Source organism: Giraffa tippelskirchi, chromosome 9 (assembly GCF_054371585.1).
Source record: "Giraffa tippelskirchi isolate mGirTip1 chromosome 9, T2T-mGirTip1v1.2.pri, whole genome shotgun sequence".
Classification (NCBI taxonomy): domain Eukaryota; kingdom Metazoa; phylum Chordata; class Mammalia; order Artiodactyla; family Giraffidae; genus Giraffa; species Giraffa tippelskirchi.
Window position 1 is genome coordinate 156,563,952 of NC_137283.1, and position 17,418 is coordinate 156,581,369.

Here is a 17,418-nt window from a genome sequence, read left to right on the forward strand (position 1 = left end):
AAATCATCACATTTTTAACCTCTGTAAAATGTTAAGCTTAATGAAACTAGCAAATGCCCTTCTAGTTTATTGGATTAGCAATTAGGTGAAAACGTTTTGAGAAGGCTTATTTATTTGGACAGATGTAGAGAGGTTCAGAATTAATTTTTTGAAAACCTTTTAATTGAATTCCCTTTTAATTTTCACAGTGGTGTCTAGTTAAATATTCATGTTAGTGCTAGTGGTTTTCTGAAGGTCTGAACTAGATCTGGATTCTCAAAATCAACATAGGTTATTTAACCCTTTTCATCTAGTATGCCAGCAGGGACTTCCTGAGTGTAATCCCATAGTATTTGAATAATTAGAAGGTAGTAATGAGGATTTAATTAGTCCTTGAGATATGCTGAAAGCAGAACCACTAAGAACCTTCCCTTTTGGATATGGCTTGCAAGCAGAATTGATGCTGCTCCCGGACTGTGATGTGCTAGAAAATATATTCTGTTGCTGGAGGCAATACGTAGGCACCATTCCGTGACCGTATGGAGGGCGTCCTGGGTGAGATTTTCCAGAATTATCGGGTTCCCCCACCTCCAGCCTTCATTCTTGTCCAGCTACAGGACAACCTTTCTTCCTCTTTCAACTGTTTAAATAGGTTTGTAGTTAAAGTCTACAGTATTTCTGTACCTAATTGAGAATTGTCTTTTACTGTGTCAGTGGTGCCAAAATTAGACAGGCTAGACAAGTTGTGCAGTTACTCTGTAGTTTCAGGACAAGGAAAAAAATAACAAAATATTGCAGTTTTACATATCTTGAGTATTTAATCCAGCCAAACAGTTCTTGACGGCTGTCAGATGAATCACAAAATTCTCATCTTTGGAATCTGATATTCACAGTGATATTTATCAGTAGCTCCATTTTTATAAACACAAATAGTGCCATTTTCCAGAAAAAGTGTGTAGCAGAGGGGTGAGCGCAGGCATTTAGATGTCCTTTTTGTGTGCTATCATAAGAAGGTGACTCAGAATCTGTGTACCTCAAAATATAAGGTTTCAAACTTACATATTTTAAGTAGAAGGAATAGAATATGTCTTTGTTCTGTTATTAATCCCAAATGTTAACTGCCTTGATATGGTTTTATCCCCACTCTTTAATGGTGTATGTTAGCTTCTTTTCAGCATATGAATAGAATTCCTCATCAAATTTCTAAGCACATTCTATTTGCACAGGGTAAATCTTTCTCTTCCTTTTTAATGGGAAGGACAGGACAGAAAAGAGATCTCTTAAAATAAATCCAATGTCTTTCTGTAGATTAGACTGAACTCTTGAGGGCCAGAACCAAATCTTATTTATGCCCTGCATCCTTATGCTACAGCAGCACCTTCTATATAATAGGTGCTCAACAAAGATTGAGTTGAACGACAGGAAATAATTCAGCCTTCACAACCATTCAGAAGTTTCAGATCTATTCAGAGCACAGAACAACCAAAGAACAAAATGTTTCTTGCTCTGAAATTAAGAAAGCTTACCATATTGATATGTCTTCCTTCAGTTTTACCATTGTAAGTCATTTGCTGTAGCATAGTGTTTCTCTCTTTTGCACCAGATTAAAGCTACCACTTCCGTCTTCCATTCTTCCAGAAATATTTCTACAATCATACAGACACAGTGTCAGTCTGAGATGAGATGCTCACACCTGGAGCCTCACAGTAAAGTGCGTTGTCCAGAGGCCAACCATGCTCTTTACAACCCCAGAATATTTAGAGGGAAATAAGTAAAACTTTGGAAAAGTTATTAATGGTGCTGGCTTATTTCCTAGTGATAGCCACACCAAAAATCAGTTTTGAAATTTTTAAAATTATTTTTGTACATCTTAATTGACCTAACTCGGTTGTCAAGAACAGATTAACCAATAAGTACAGAAATGGAAGAGACCACCGAGATAATGGTTAAGGAGTTGGAGATGGGATTTTGTGTGTGTGTGTGTGTGTACAAACTACAGAAATTATTTTTTTGCTCTTTCTCTGAGGTTCTCAGTTTTCAGTGTGATGGTCAATCTGCAGATGCTGAGATGGTTCATAGGCTCCCTGGTTGTCAGAGAAGGATCTCCCAGTCGACCTGTCTAATTGTTCTTGCATGTAAAGGTTCTTATCACTTACATTGTGAGCATACTAACTGTAAAATGATGCTGCCTTTCAGGACAAGGGTATCGTCAAAAAGAGAAATTAGATTCCTTTCCTCAAGCCTTGTTGTGTAAATACAGTAGATCAGCGTGTTAAGGCATTCATGACAGTCTACCCTCACCCCCAGATGCAATTAATTTAGCCTCTACTCTTAATTGAGGATCCCGTTTTTATAATCGGTGGCAGATGAAAATAAACTCAAATGGGAGGTACCGTACAAGAGAGACTATCTAAGAAGTTGTTTCTAATTTCTTCAGCCCCAGAACTCTGCCTCTGGGCTGGATTGTGGACCAAGCCAAAGCTAGTCAGTAATGAAGGGAATAGCAGTATAGGAATAGTATGAGGGTTAGCGTTGAATTCCTATTAAGTCTGCTATCTAGAGATCAGTTCACCAAAGAGCTCGGGGAAATAAATACCACTACAATAAAAATCAGTTTGTGTTCGTTGTAGAATCATCAGTCTGAATTTTAGAATATTTTAAAAGAAGCATAGTTCTGTTACTTTTGTATGTGCAGTAATTTTTTTGAATTGCCAATTAAAGCTTGTTTTTAATAGTTAACACTCATTTGTAATTGGCTCATTATTCTTCCGTGAAAGTATTTGAGAACATCTGGATCTTAGGTAAATTCAACATTGTGTATTGTGTGCACTTATTTATAACAACATGTTTTCTCCTGTGCTTTATGGGTCTGTACCTCAGTGAAAGACTGCCATCTGCTTTGTTCCCCAAACCAGAAAGCTAGAAGGCATCCTTGATGTCTTTTTCTCTCCCATCAGCTCTACACTAGTCACCCTGTTCTGCAGACTCCACCCCTCAGTGGTTTCTCACATCCTCCTTTTCTTGGCTTTCAATGGCACGATCCCAGCCCAGGCCACAGAGGCTCCATCAACACCTCCCAGCCATTCTTTCTGTCAGCTTTGCTCCCTCCACTCCGCTTTCCAGGCTGCATCCAGAATGGTCTCTCCAGAGGACTGGTAACACCATGTCATTCCCTTCATAAAAACCTTTGAGAACTTGCCTCTGCCTTTGGAGAAAGGCCTTCCTGTGCTTGGTTACAGGGCGCCATCTCACCCACCCAGCCTCCCTTTCTGGTCTTGCTCTCATCACTCTCCTGCCTCATGGTCTCCAGCCATGGTCTTCTGGGGTCTTCGTGTGCGCTGCTTTCCAACCCTTTTGCCACGCACTCCTCAACCCCCCTCCCTCCCCGACCTGTGGCTCCCCTGGCCCATCTTTACTAATCTTTCATATCCTCCAAACAGCCTGACACCTAGTAGGTCTTTGAGTCCAGTCCGAGTTTCCTGCCAGAACAAAAAAGGAAGCATCACCTGATAGGCCAGCACCATCCCACACAGGCAGGCAGTGCCCAGGACCCCTGGAGGGGTTACCACTGGAGCTTTCTCCCCAGGGAGAGCTCTGTGAGGACCAGGACCTTGGGGCCTTGGCCAGTGTCTTAGAGACATTCTTTTCCTCATCTTAATCTTCAGGGAATTTGGAACCAAAAATCTGGGTTTAGGTGCAAATTTACCACTAACTGGTTTTGTGACCTTGGACAAGTAATTGAATTTCTTCTTCCTCATTTGTAAAATGGGGATCAGAGTGTCCCATGGATTTGTTGCATGGATCCAATGCAACCTTGTATCTAAAAGTTATCTATTGCAAAGCACTGTGCAAATACTAGTAATCATAAGCATCAGGCATAGATGACTGAGGTGAGACTGGGCTGAAAGCCTGAAAAAGTGATTTCTTTGCTTCTTCCAGCACGTAGGGACACATAAAATTGGCTTCACCCTCGGCACTGAAGTTGACTTTTGCAGCTAAACTCCAAAGAATTATATAAGGAAAGGCCAAATATTTTGCTCCCATCTGCCATCTGAGTAGTCAGTCCGGTCCCTCCCCTGACTCTGATTTTCCTGATGATAGATGATGGCAATAGCTGAGAGGGCTTCGTGCGGGTGGGTGGGGAGAACTTAGATGCTGTCGTCTGTGCCTCTGAATAGAGGGTGCGGTGGTGACAGGAAAGGGAGAGGGAGTTATTGTGCCAGTTAACCTGAAAGCACAGCTGGGAGAACACTGGGGGGCCTGGGTTACAGCCTTGAACGGGTCATTAGTTTCTGTCTTCCTTGGAGCAGTTCATGTTGTGAGGAGAAGCAGGCAGGCAACTAAACATTGAAGATATTAAAATGTAACAAGAATATTCTTTAAAATCTATTTTTCTCTCCAAATGGGTATCTGACACCTATTTGCAATGAGAAATGGTTCTGTGTTTACAGTCGGAGCCTCTGCTAAGGTGGTGCAGCGTCTGACCGTGATTTCACACATGTGGGGAAACATCTTTTATTGAACTGCCCTGAAGAAACAAGGCAGTTCTTCTGTGAATATTTAACAGATGCCAACATGAAAATAAACCATCCATGTGCCAAAGGAAAAAGGTGCCTTGCCTTTTGGTGGCTTGTGGAGCCTTGGGTGTTTTGTGGGTGTCCTGACCGTGCTCAAGAGGCCCCTGACAAGGCGCCATGCTCATGTGGACTTGGTGCTGGGCTCGCCCGCTCCCCTGCAGGAGCCCGAGCACTCGTGCCCTCTGTTTGCTGTTCTCTTTCATGGATGGGGTGAACCGTGATCTGGGTCTTGTGCTTAACGCTGTGTTTTCCATCAGGATTTAAGGTCTCCATTACTTACATTGCAGAATTTGTTGTCTTGCCTGAAGAAGGAAAGGATATACAGTTGGAGGCTTAGGTCCACACTTAAATGCCTTCCAGTTTAACTTTCTGAAATTCCTTGTATTTGCTCCATTACTTATTTGACTTTCTTTCTGAGTCAGTTTTCTAACACCCTTCAACTTAGAGATGCATTTTCCGTGGATAGGCCTTTAACCCATCAGTGACTGTTTTGGAGTTGTGACAGCCTGTCGCTGCCTGTTGAATTCATGGAGCTTTCCTCTCTGTTTTTCCATGGAGTATCTCCTCCAGATACTCCTCCTTAGGCTTTAAGGCCTAAGTATAATTTCATCTATTCTTGAGAATTGTTTTAAATATTCTTAAAGATAAGCTGTATCTCTGTCTTGTCCAGTGAAAGATTTTTCCTCATTCATACCACATAAAAATATTCTGTATTCATTTCATCTCTTATGTGGAAAATGTGATTTGTTTATAATGACTACATAAATCAGTTCCTTAAAAAATTGTTTTTTGATCTGCCAAGGTTTAGACAGTCACTGTGGATTTTTCTTTTCTATAAGAATTTTCTTTTTTGCAAGTAAGAGCATCATATAGCATTTTTTTCTAAAATCAGGAAAAATACCCACTTAATAAACCACAAATACTACCATGTTGAAGAAAATATTTGAAAAGTCTTGAAAACTCACTTATCTAATAATGATGTGGATAGACATTTTAGAAATGCTAATTCTCTGTTAGGCCTGTTTTCTAAGATTCCAAGATAGTAATATGTTTTCTTAAAAACACATTAAGGAAAACAGAAGCCTCTTCAGCTTAGTCTTTAATACTGGCCTCTGTATAAAGATTGAAGTATTAATAACATTTTCCTAGACTTAACATGACTTCTACTGCCATGTAATAGAATAGATTGTCTAGGAATTTTCCACTGATACGAATATCCATAGGAGGATGACCCTGTTGAGAATCATTCTAAACCTGCAGACTGAATGACTCCAGATAGGGTCCTGCAGCCCCACCACCAATCCTGCTTTCAGCTATTGGGTAAATGGGAAATGGTGTTCAGAGAATTGTCAGATTATACTGAAATATCTAAATGAACCCATGTTCCTTTGGAATAAATTTTAGAACAAGTTGTTAGCCCCTTACTAGGTGGTAGGAACAAGTCAGGCCAAAATTGGGCCTTTATCACACAAGTTCAAGGTTCCTCAACAAGCCCTCAGCTGAAGACTGGTATGCCCTTATCTGGGGCAAGGTCTAGAGGGTTTTCTTTATAACTAGAAATAGAGTAGTCTTGTTTCAGACTCCAGTCTCCTTTCAAAAAAAACCTAATAGATTGATTTATCCATTACATAAGTGTTTATCAAGCTAGTGATTCACATAGGTGCTTGTGACCCAGTAATAAACAAAAATCAAGATCCTTCCTCTTTGCATTGAGAGTTTGTTCAGGCACTTAACAGGACTCTTGACATCTGTCTCGCCATCTAGCTTTCTTCTCTTCCTCTTCCTCCCCCTCTTCTCTTTCCACTCCCCCACTCGCTGTCTTAATAGGCAAACTCTAGGGACCCTGCAAGATTGGAAAGGATGTACACTGAGTCTTAACACCGCTCAGAGCTAATCACTACTGTAGCTATTGATTGAGTGGCCTGAAACTGACAGGCTTCTTTTTTCTGAGCCAAGTAACATGGCCAGCCAATTATTTCTGGAACTAGCTATCAGGAAAAGGGCACTGGTTTCTGGATAGTCAGCTGAGTGAGGAAGGCTGCCCAGCAGCTATAACTGGCTCTGGTGGAGGATGGAGCCGGCCAGCCCAGCACAGTGACACAGAGCTGCGTGCATTTGGGCAAGGGCATCAAACCATTTGCCAGGGGACCACAGGGTGTGGCCACTGGGAGAATTAACCACCATCCAGGGATTTGAAGCACTTTCCAACGTTGCCATGGTGCATGGTTTGAAGGGGAGCCTGGCAAGGGAAGCTAGTTTGAAAACTTGGGGTCACTCAGATGGGTAATAAATGGTGGGTTGTATTTAAAAATAATATGAATAATAATACCTGTCACTTACTGAGCCTCTGCTGTGTACAGGCACTAAGCTATATGCTTTACAAAGCATGTTCACATTTACTCTTATGAGGTAGACTCAGTAGTCATCCACCTTTCTCAGAGCAGAAAATTAAGGCTTGACTATTAACTTGCTGAAGTGTCCTAACCATAAGTGGTAAGGCCAGAATTTGAATCTGCAGTGACAGTGGAGATGGACAGAGCGGATGCATTTGGCAGATATTTAGGTGATAGAAATAATGGTGCTTTCTGGCCCATTAGGCTATCAGCCTTCAATTGTTCTTGCCTTGAATAGCTGTCCTCTTTTTGCCACAAATGATTACTTGAACATACTCTGAACGAGCAGCCAAACCATCACATTTATTAAACTGTTTTCCCAAAGTAAAAGTAAATGGATTCTGAATGAAGATGTTTTCTTATTCATTAAAAAACCTGTACTATTTGGTTCCAGTTCTGTGCCAGTCACCTGGCTTGGTCCAGAGGAGACAGATGCAAAGAGAATGTGTTTGTTTAAAGCCTCAGTGCTCACAGTCTGGGGGAAGAGAGTCACCCCTACAAATAATGATAAAATTGTGACAGCCGCTCTCTGTCAGCTAACATACAGCATAGGAAAGTGTCTTTTTTTCTGGAAGTCCAGGGAATGCCATGGAAGCAGCAGGAGGAGGAGCCAGGAAGGACAGGAGCATGTCAGTCTCGTGGTGATGAATGACCCTCTGCTGCTGCTGCTGCTAAGTCGCTTCAGTCGTGTCCGACTCTGTGCGACCCCATAGACGGCAGCCCACCAGGCTCCCCCATCCCTGGGATTCTCCAGGCAAGAACACTGGAGTGGGTTGCCATTTCCTTCTCCAGTGCATGAAAGGGAAAAGTGAAAGTGAAGTCGCTCAGTCGTGTCCGACTCTTAGCAACCCCATGGACTGTAGCCTACCAGGCTCCTCCGTCCATGGGATTTTCCAGGCAAGAGTATTGGAGTGGGGTGCCATTGCCTTCTCCGGAATGACCCTCTAGGCACTCAGTATTCAACAGAGGACACAATCTAGCAGTCTGTTTTTGAACTGTGCCTCTCAAGCATGGGTTTTTTCATTGAAAAAATATATATAAAATATCAGAGGTCATTGCACATAATCAGGGTAGAAACTTTTTTTATGAAGCATACAGTGTATGTGTGAATACTGAATGTGAATATATAAACGTATCACATATGCACATTGAATCTTGGTAGAAGATATATTTCTTAAGTATGGATTGTGGTAAAACAAAAAAAAATACATGAAAGGGGTTTCAGTGAATTAACCTCTGTGAGCCTCAATGTCTTCATAGCTGTTTTGAAGTTTCAAAGAATAATGAACAAAGCCATTAGCACATAATATCTGCTCATTAAATGTCAACTGTTATTAGGCTAGTGAATAGTCCATTGCCAGGAACATGAGAGATGGTCCATAAATATTTGTTAAGTGGATCAATGTACGAAGAAGGCAAGGGAAGTAAAAGTGAGTGATCAAATCAGAGTGGGCGTGCCATGATGACCATGTAGACATGATGGGGCTGGAGAAATAGTCAGGTCACATTTGAAGAGACTTGACTGCTGGACTGTTCGGCTTCATCCGTTAAACAGTCGAGTCATTGGCTAGTTTTTGAACAAACACTTGAATATCCCTGGAGAGATGAGAAAGGATAAAATTCATAGCATAAAGTGGAGGTCCTGCCTTGGATGCTAGGAAGAGATTTCCTTCTGAAAGGAGGAAAATCCATAAAGGTAGGACATGGCGGGGGGATGTTGAGGTACATAGGTGAGAGCAGGCTGTCTTAGGGGTGGCTCTGCCTTTTCCTGTGGTCTCTTTACATTTAGCAGCAGGGCTAGCAGAAGGCTTCAAGAAAAGGATTGGAAATGTTAACCTAACCATAGACAAAGTGAAGTGAAGTCTCTCAGTCGTGTCCGACCCTTTGCGACCCCATGGACTGTATCCCACCAGGCCCCTCCATCCATGGAATTTTCCAAGCAAGAGTACTGGAGTGGGTTGCCATTTCCTTCTCCAGGGGATCTTCCCAACCCACGGATCGAACCCGGGTCTCCTGCATTGTAGGCAGACACTTTACCATCTGAGCCACGAGGGAAGCCCATAGACAAGACCAGAGCAAATAGAAGGGTGCCCATTGACCGCTGGGATTCAGCTGAATGCACGAACTTTGGCTTCCAGGAATACACATTGCGGCATCCACTTCGCTAGTCAGACCTATTTTTAGTCTTATTCAGATCTAGTTAGATTTACCTGCATCCTACTGGACGGAGGAGCCTGATATGCTATAGTCCATGGGGTCGCTAAGAGTCGGACACGACTGAGCGACTTCACTTTCACTTTTCCCTTTCATGCACTGGAGAAGGAAATGGCAACCCACTCCAGTGTTCTTGCCTGGAGAATCCTAGGGACTGCGGAGCCTGGTGAGCTGCCGTCTATGGGGTCGCACAGAGTCGGACACGACTGAAGCGACTTAGCAGCAGCAGTAGCAGCTACCTTCAGCTAAGGGCTCAACTTAAACAGGACTTCTTCAGGGAAACCTCCTTTGTCCCCAGTCCAAATTGGATCTTTCTCCTATACCTTCAGAGTACCTGTACTTCTGTTTTCTTTTGCTCATACTTACTCTTAGTTGTTTGTTGGTGGCTGTCTCTGTCATTAGAATGTGAAGTCCACAGGGCAGAGCCTGAGTGCTCACTGTTTACATCCCCAACACCTAGCATACTGCCCAGAATCTGTCTCAGTTACTTTGTGATTTTATCATTTTTCCCTGTTGGTAAGTTTTATTGTCTACTCAACTAAATTGTGGAGAAGGCAATGGCACCCCACTCCAGTACTCCTGCCTGGAAAATCCCATGGACGGAGGAGCCTGGTAGGCTACAGTCCATGGGGTCGCTAAGAGTCGGACACGACTGAGCAACTTCACTTTCACTTTTCCCTTTCATGCCCTGGAGAAGGAAATGGCAACCCACTCCAGTATTCTTGCCTGGAGAATCCCCGGGACGGCGGAGCCTGGTGGGTTGCCATCTATGGGATCGCACAGAGTTGGACACGACTGAAGCAACTTAGCAGCAGCAGTAGCAGCAACTAAATTGTAATTCTTCAAAGACAAGGATCACATCTTTTACTTGAAAAAAAAAATCCTCTTTTTTCTTAACTGCAGTTCCATGAATGCCGGAGTAAAATTGGGACATGCTGGTAGAAGATTTCTATGTCGTTATTGTGGGCTGAGTTACCAGTGTGATAGCTTAGATCAGAACTCACGCAGTGAATGGCTTGTAGCATCACTAAAAAGGCAACAGTAATGCCTTTGTATGGCATTCTCACGGTGTTTTTCGGTTTAGAAAAGAACAGCCACATATGTTTTTCTTATTTGATTCTCAGAATGGTCTTGTAAGCCAGGATAGGAAATGCATTCACTGTTTTATACAAGAGAACCTGTGGTCCACACAGTGGATAGTTGAGGCAGCTTCTTTAACCCACATCTGATTCCAAACAGATGGCATACATGCATGTGTGTGTTTATGTGTGTTTCCTATTACTGCAGTACCTTTCCTCTCAGAATAGAGCTTCCACTTCTTCAAGTTTGATCGTACACATGTTTGTGGTCACATATACATGTAATGAAGGACTCAAAAATAGTAAATCCATTTATATAAACCTTCTATGCATATACTTTATGGATGAAATGTGTAAACCATATTTTCATATAAAGTTTCTAAGATTTCCCAATAAGTTCTTTTATATAATATGACTAGTAGTTATCTAAATTAGTACTTTTCTCCAAAGTTTGATTTTTCCATGTTTGATTATTTGCCAATTCTATAATACACCTAGTAGTTCAACAAACTATTATACTATATAGGAAATTCACTTTATACTTCCTAAATTTTCCTTACTAGTTAGTTTGGTTTTCTAAACTCAGATGGTTAATAACTAGAAAAATTATACAACTTAAAAAAAAAAAAGGCTTCATTCTTTCAACCGTCGGTTTTTCTATTCATAAACTGTGCTACAACCTGCCATTTTATAATAACTTTCTAAAGGAGGCAAAATACAATCAAATGTGTCACCATAAATAGAAAATTCTAGGTTGAAATTTAGTTTTTGGAAACATTTTAACATTTATTTCATTCAAAATAAAGGTTAAAATAAAACAAAATGAAGACTGTCCCCCAAGTAAATATGCATACAAATTACAGACCTGAATTAGATTTTTTTAAAATGTTTAAGCCATAATCATGGAGAACTAGAAGTGTCTCTACAAATACTGTATGTCTTCCCTCTCTGCATTTAACAGGTGGGGAAACTGAGGCAGAAAGGCTAGGTTAATTGCTGTATTCTGCACAGCGAACATGGTAGGCCCACGACTGATGTCCTAGTTCTTGCTGTCACACCAAGCCACCTCTCTTGCTTTCCTTTTTTGAGCATATAATAATAGTAACAGGTAGTGATTATTGAAAGCTCACTGTGTGTGTGTGCCAGGCACTGTTATACATTTTTTGCATGTATCATCTCATTTAATCCCAATGAGATTAAACCTTATGAGAGAGATAACAATTGTCCCTATTTTATAGATGAGGAAACAAATAATGGACATGCAGGTCTCTGTATTCAGGATTAAAAGTAGAAATACTTCTTTTTTTGTTAACTTCTGCCTTCTAATTTTTTATTAGTTTGTTTAGATTATGACTACATTCAATAACCTTTTAAAAATATGGCTATATCCATAATGGAGGCTTCCTTGGTGGTTCACCAGTAAAGAATCCACCCGTCTGCCAATGCAGGAGATGAGGTTCCATCCCTGGGTTGGGAAAATCCCCTGGAGAAGGAAATGGTAACCCATTCCAGTATTCTTGCCTGGGAGATCCCATGGGCCAAGGAGTATGGCAGACTACAGTCCATAGGGTCACAATGGGTTGGATCCCATGTGGCAACTAAACAACAGCAATCCATAGTGGAAGTCTTTTTTAGTAGGATTAGGATTTGTGCTGGCATTTAATCGTAATGATATATTATGTATCACTTTCCCTACCTCCTAACTAGTCTTCTAACCTATAGCCTTACTTTCCCTCAGTCCTTTCTTCATGCTGCATATTATGGTGGAATTAGCTTTTGAAAATGCAAGTCAGACCACACTGTTTTCCTGCCAAGACTGTGTACGGCCTTTGCCAGTGTTAACCAGACTGAAGGGCCAAATTTTCATAGGATTGCAGATGCAAGAGTTTTGGTAAACCATGTAGCTATTTGGTAATAACAGCTGAATCTGCAAGATGAAATACTTCCTAGTCATGACATAGAGTGGCCAACAGAAAATGGGCAAATGATATAAATAATTCTAGAAAAGGAGTTGAAACTGCTGTAAAACAAAATGTTCAACTTTACTCATGATAAAGGAAATGCACAGTCTAACACAAACAAATTATAAAGTATCCCTGAAAGGATACATTAAAAAAACACTTGCCTTTGGCCAGGGAGACTAAGTGGTAGGAGACAGGAGTATGTATTTTTTTAACCTTTTGGAATTTGTAGACAGTTACACAAGTATTAGAGTAATGTGGATCCCACACACTTAAAAAACTAAGAAATAAAAACTAGCTTCTTCATGCTGGTTGGAAACTGCACCTGAATATGTGGGGTGTTCAGAAGTTAAAATATACTCATAGCAATTTATAAACCAGAAAATTATCATCATCATCTCTTACTTTTGTGTATCACATTTCAGATTACAGAACATTTTCATGTGCCATTTCAGTTATCTTACAGCAACCTCATCTACATTTTAAGATGAGGAAACTGAGCCTCAGGTAAATTATGATTCACCTAAGGTCACGCTGCTAGTTTTGATCAGTTCACACACTGCAGCCTATTTACATAAATATCTGTCTACCCTACTAGATTCTGAGCTATCGACACAAGCAAAACTATAATCTAGGCCTTCTGTTCCCAGTTAGCTGCCATTTGATGATTATAATTCAGAAAAGAGTCAGGGAAATTATGTCACCTCCTTTCATTGTCTTGGGAATTACATGGAAAGGGATGAGTCTCACCAAAAATAAAACAAAATTTTAGAAACCTCTTGTAAGTAGTGCCATTGTAAAAGCATACAGAGAAAAGAATGGAATTTTTTTTCTCTCTTTATTTTCATTTTAATTTCTATGGAAGGAGGTGGATTCCATACGCCATAGAACCTTGTCTCCAAGTTGTAGAATTTGATGTTGTCACATATTCCATTTGGATTAACTTGAACATTTCACCTCTTTAGGACCATTTTCACAAACTTATTTTATGCAAAATTCCAGTGATGAGTGAGATGACTCAACTGGATCATGGCATCATATATGTACATATTTTTAAGGACTGAATTAAGAGTCAGAAATTATGAAATAACTTGCCAGATAAGAATTCTTAGAAGTTGCTTGAACAAATCTTAAGCTTATAGTAAGCATCTGAGAGGCAGCAATAACTTAAGGAGGTGCTGTATTACACATGTTCTGAAACCTTCAGCATGGACACTTCTTGGGTGAAGTAAAATTTAATGCTAAAAAAAGGACACATATTATTTTCCTTAACTAATGAAGAAGAAAACAGTCATTCTCCAAAGAGAGAAAGGAAGAAAAACTTATACAATCTATATGGAATTCAGACACGTTTTTTTATTAAACAGGACTCTGTATGAAACTCTTGAGAATTTTGTAGTAAGGCTTAGATAAATATTTCATGTTACATCTGAAGATGTAATCATTTATAGTAATTTTAGCACTCTGATTTCTGTTTGTTTTCAGATTTGAAAAAGCAAACATTTTCTATGATGATTTATATCTGGGAGCTGCCAATTGAGCCCAATTTAACAAGCCTTATCTTTATAAATAAATGAAATAGGATAATAAGGAACAGCTCTACTTCCTTGTATTTTATGTCTCTTTAGACAGAAGCAGTGTTAGAAGATTTTTTTTTTTCTTAGTGAAATGTAAACCGTGGCCTTTGTAAATGCCTTACTCTTTAACCTCCTAAATGTAAGCTGGTCTTGGATGCAGGCACCATCTTTCCCTCCAGCTGCCTCAGGAGACTCTCTGGAAGCTATTACCCTTGGTTCTCCTCCAGGGCAGATGGAACCCACCCCACTCCGCACTTGCCACTGTTCTGGAGCCTTCAGCTGACAAGCGGGGACTCTCACCAGCTCTAACCCCTAGGTTCTGGGAGTTGTTTTGCAAACTGCCCTTTGTTAGTTTGCTGGTTTGATAATTTATCTTTTTCTTAGATACACATCTTGACATGGGGTAGTCTTCGTCTAAATGTGTATTCACAGTTCATTCTATGTATAATACTTGCTTATGTTTGGCCGAACTACTGATGGATGGGGACATAACTTGACTTTTTAGTCTTTCTCAGTTGAAAGATGGATTTTCGTTATCCATTGGCCAGCTGTCTGCTCAGCACCTACCATGTCATGCTCAGCACTCTGGGTGCAAGAGGAATTTAAAACTCATTCATTCAATACATAGTTTTTGCACCTACTATGTACAAACACCCAGCTGGGCCCTGAGGGTGCAGCAGGGGTCACATAACATGATCCCTGCCTTCCTGGGGCTTATGTTCTCATGGGGAAGAGAGAGGTTAAGTGAGTCAGAAATAGAGTAAGCTGATTACAGTTTAGGAAAATTGCCGTGAGAAAAGGAGGCATCATCAGGGAGGGCAGACCTGGAGGATGGGAAGGAACCAGCAGTAGTAGAAGGTTCTTGAGAGAGGGGACCAGAGAGAGAGGCTCTGTCATGGGAAAGAGCTTGACATTATCTTCTGGGAAGCATGAGAAGGCCGTGGATTTCAGGGTAGTGAGGAGGAGAGAAAACTATAGGAAGTGGGGGTAGAGTGAGAAAAGCAACCCCAGACCATACAAGGTCCCAGAGACCATAGTCATATGCTGTCATTTTACTTCAGATCCAGTAATCCTGGGGGCAGGGGTGTTACGCAGAGAAGATATGCTCTAATTTCCTTTTTTATTCATGAAAACCTGGCAGCTTTGTGAAAGTGAACCAAAAGGCACAAAACATGGGATAGGACTGGAAGGGGTGAGCCAGACAAGGTGTGGGGGGAAAGACAGGAGCTTTTATAGATGCGGAAATGGAGAAGAGAAGTGACCCGAGATGCATTTCAGAAGTAGAGGCAACAAATGTGCTGATGGCTCCATCGCACCATAGGACATGGGGTGGGAGGAAGGGTCACGGGTGTTGTGCTGGGGTGAGTGGCGATGGGGACACCATAGGCAGAACTTTGCGGGAGGAAGTCAGAGTGTATTTGGAGTCGCTAAGTCACTTCAGTTGTGTCCGACTCTGTGTGACCCCATAGACGGCAGCCCACCAGGCTCCGCTGTCCCTGGGATTCTCCAGGCAAGAACACTGGAGTGGGTTGCCATTTCCTTCTCCAGTGCATGAAAGGGAAAAGTGAAAGTGAAGTCGCTCAGTCGTGTCCGACTCTTAGCGACTCCATGGACTGTAGCCTACCAGGCTCCTCCGTCCGTGGGATTTTCCAGGCAAGAGTATTTGGAGTAGCAGAGTACATTTCAGACCCTCCACCTGTATGCAGTACCCCCTAGGGGACAGTGTGAATCAGGTGATAAGTCTCATCACTCCAGGAGTCAAGGTGAGCAGTTGTGGCTCCAGGAGGTCAGAAAGGAGAAAGAGTTCTACGCAGGGGAGAGCTGGATGCTCTTCTGGGCTTGAGAGAGGGCTAGGGTGTTTGAATGGCCACATGCAGCCCTGAGATACAGAATTGAGCCAAGGCTCTGAGGGATGAACATAGCATGTCCACCCTGGCAAGAATGGATGTTAGGAGAGGTTAAGATTACTTGCCTGTTATCCCTCTTCTCCTTTCCCCAGTTTAAGTATAAAATCTTTAGGGTTCCTAGGAACCCTAATGAGAGACTCGGGTAGCCCCCTGGGCCCTCTCGCATCTTCCACACTGGGTTGAGATGTCTTTTGATGTTATATAGGGGAATCCTACAACCCCAATCTTCTCCCATACACCTTGCACACAATTTCATGTCCTCTTTTGTCACCTGCATTTATGTATTTCCATTTATTTCTCACTTAGGTTTTATGGCAGGCACACAAAGAAACCCTCAGATGTCTCAATATGGACCTCAGCAGACAGGACCATCCATGTCGCCTCATCCTTCTCCTGGAGGCCAGATGCACCCTGGAATCAGTAGCTTTCAGCAGAGTAACTCAAGTGGGACTTACGGTCCACAGATGAGCCAGTATGGACCACAAGGTAAAGAAAAGTTTCTCCAGAATGCACTCAGTAGGTTGTAGAAATTTTGTTAATTTGCGAGTCCTTTCAAGACCTCAATGTTATAAACATCTCTTAAGATCCTGTTGTTACCTGACAGATCTGTGAGGTTAATGCAAACCCACAGCCCTTCAGTTTCCCATAGTGATGGGAAGAATAATTATAACAACTATTCATTAAGCATTCATGCATCAGACACTCTGGTAAGTGCTCTTCATACATGTGTTATTAATAATGAAGGAGTGAACCCTTGTTTCTGTGATGTAGCTCTGAATGCTTGTTGAGAAAGCAACACAGGCCTTGACCTCAAAAAGTCTGATTCAAAACTTAGATTATTCTGTTGAGTCCTGATTCTGCCCCTCCCTCTCTGTAATTAACCTTTGTAACAGTGTGCTCACTACTCAGAAGGATTGCATCCCATTACTTTTCCTGCTAATCTGTCCCCAAAGTGCTCTCTCAGGTAAATAGTAGTTCTGATTTTCACAGTCATTGCCAGTTTTACTCTTAGAAGACAGGACAAAGCCTGAAATGGACTCAAAAAGGAAGATAAGACATGAGTAGAAAAATAAGTGGAACCATGCCCAAAATGCCCCATTTACATTCTGCCTTCCTGGACATTGATGTCTGTTTTGTCTTACAAGTGCAGAATCCTTTCATCAAGGTTTTTAACCTGATACATATTTTTTTCTAAGTCACTTCTAGCAATAGGCATTTGAATTTAGCACCTTCTTTATATTTTGTTTGTTTAAATTAGACATTAATGGATAATTTAGAGAGAATGAGCTAATCTGGCACAATTCCCAGAGTTTCCTCACTTCTGAAAATACCAGGAATGTTCCAACTGAAGACAATGCCCTCTAGGAAACTAGTACAATGTTCACCCTGCCTCCACAGCCAAACCAGATCCCCTGACTTACTAAAGCCGTAGTGTTTCTCCCATCCAAGTACTAGCCAGGCCCGACCCTGCTTAGCTTCCCAGATCAGATGTGTTCAGGGTGGTATGGCCATAGACAAGCCTTAATATTTCTGAGAGTGTCCATCTGGAAAATGTGCTGTGCTGATGCCCTTCAAGCCTCCCCAGCCATAGAAGTACCTGCAAGGCCAGACAATTCTTCGAGGAGGCCAGGTGCCTTCTCAGCTTTTTACCTGGTATTTCTCAGGAAAGCTTTCCTTACCTCACAGTTTGAAAATTCTCTTGTTTTCTGAAGATCTCTTTCTGAAGGATTT

The 17,418-nt window shown here is 41.5% G+C and overlaps 1 protein-coding gene and 1 long non-coding RNA gene across 17 annotated transcripts in view; both read left to right on the plus strand.

Moving 5' to 3' along the window:
- Positions 1-17,418, plus strand: part of ARID1B (AT-rich interaction domain 1B) — a 418,737-nt gene that overhangs the window by 327,808 nt on the left and 73,511 nt on the right. For all 16 annotated transcript variants that reach the window (XM_081529735.1, XM_081529728.1, XM_081529730.1 and 13 more), the window contains one exon: positions 15,994-16,173. In XM_081529735.1, coding sequence (XP_081385861.1) covers positions 15,994-16,173 — 180 coding nt within the window. The remainder of the gene's footprint in view (positions 1-15,993; positions 16,174-17,418) is intronic.
- LOC145521308 (uncharacterized) lies at positions 437-12,969 on the plus strand. The gene is made up of 2 exons (XR_014065309.1): positions 437-1,389; positions 9,947-12,969. It is a non-coding gene; the product is annotated as an uncharacterized LOC145521308 (long non-coding RNA).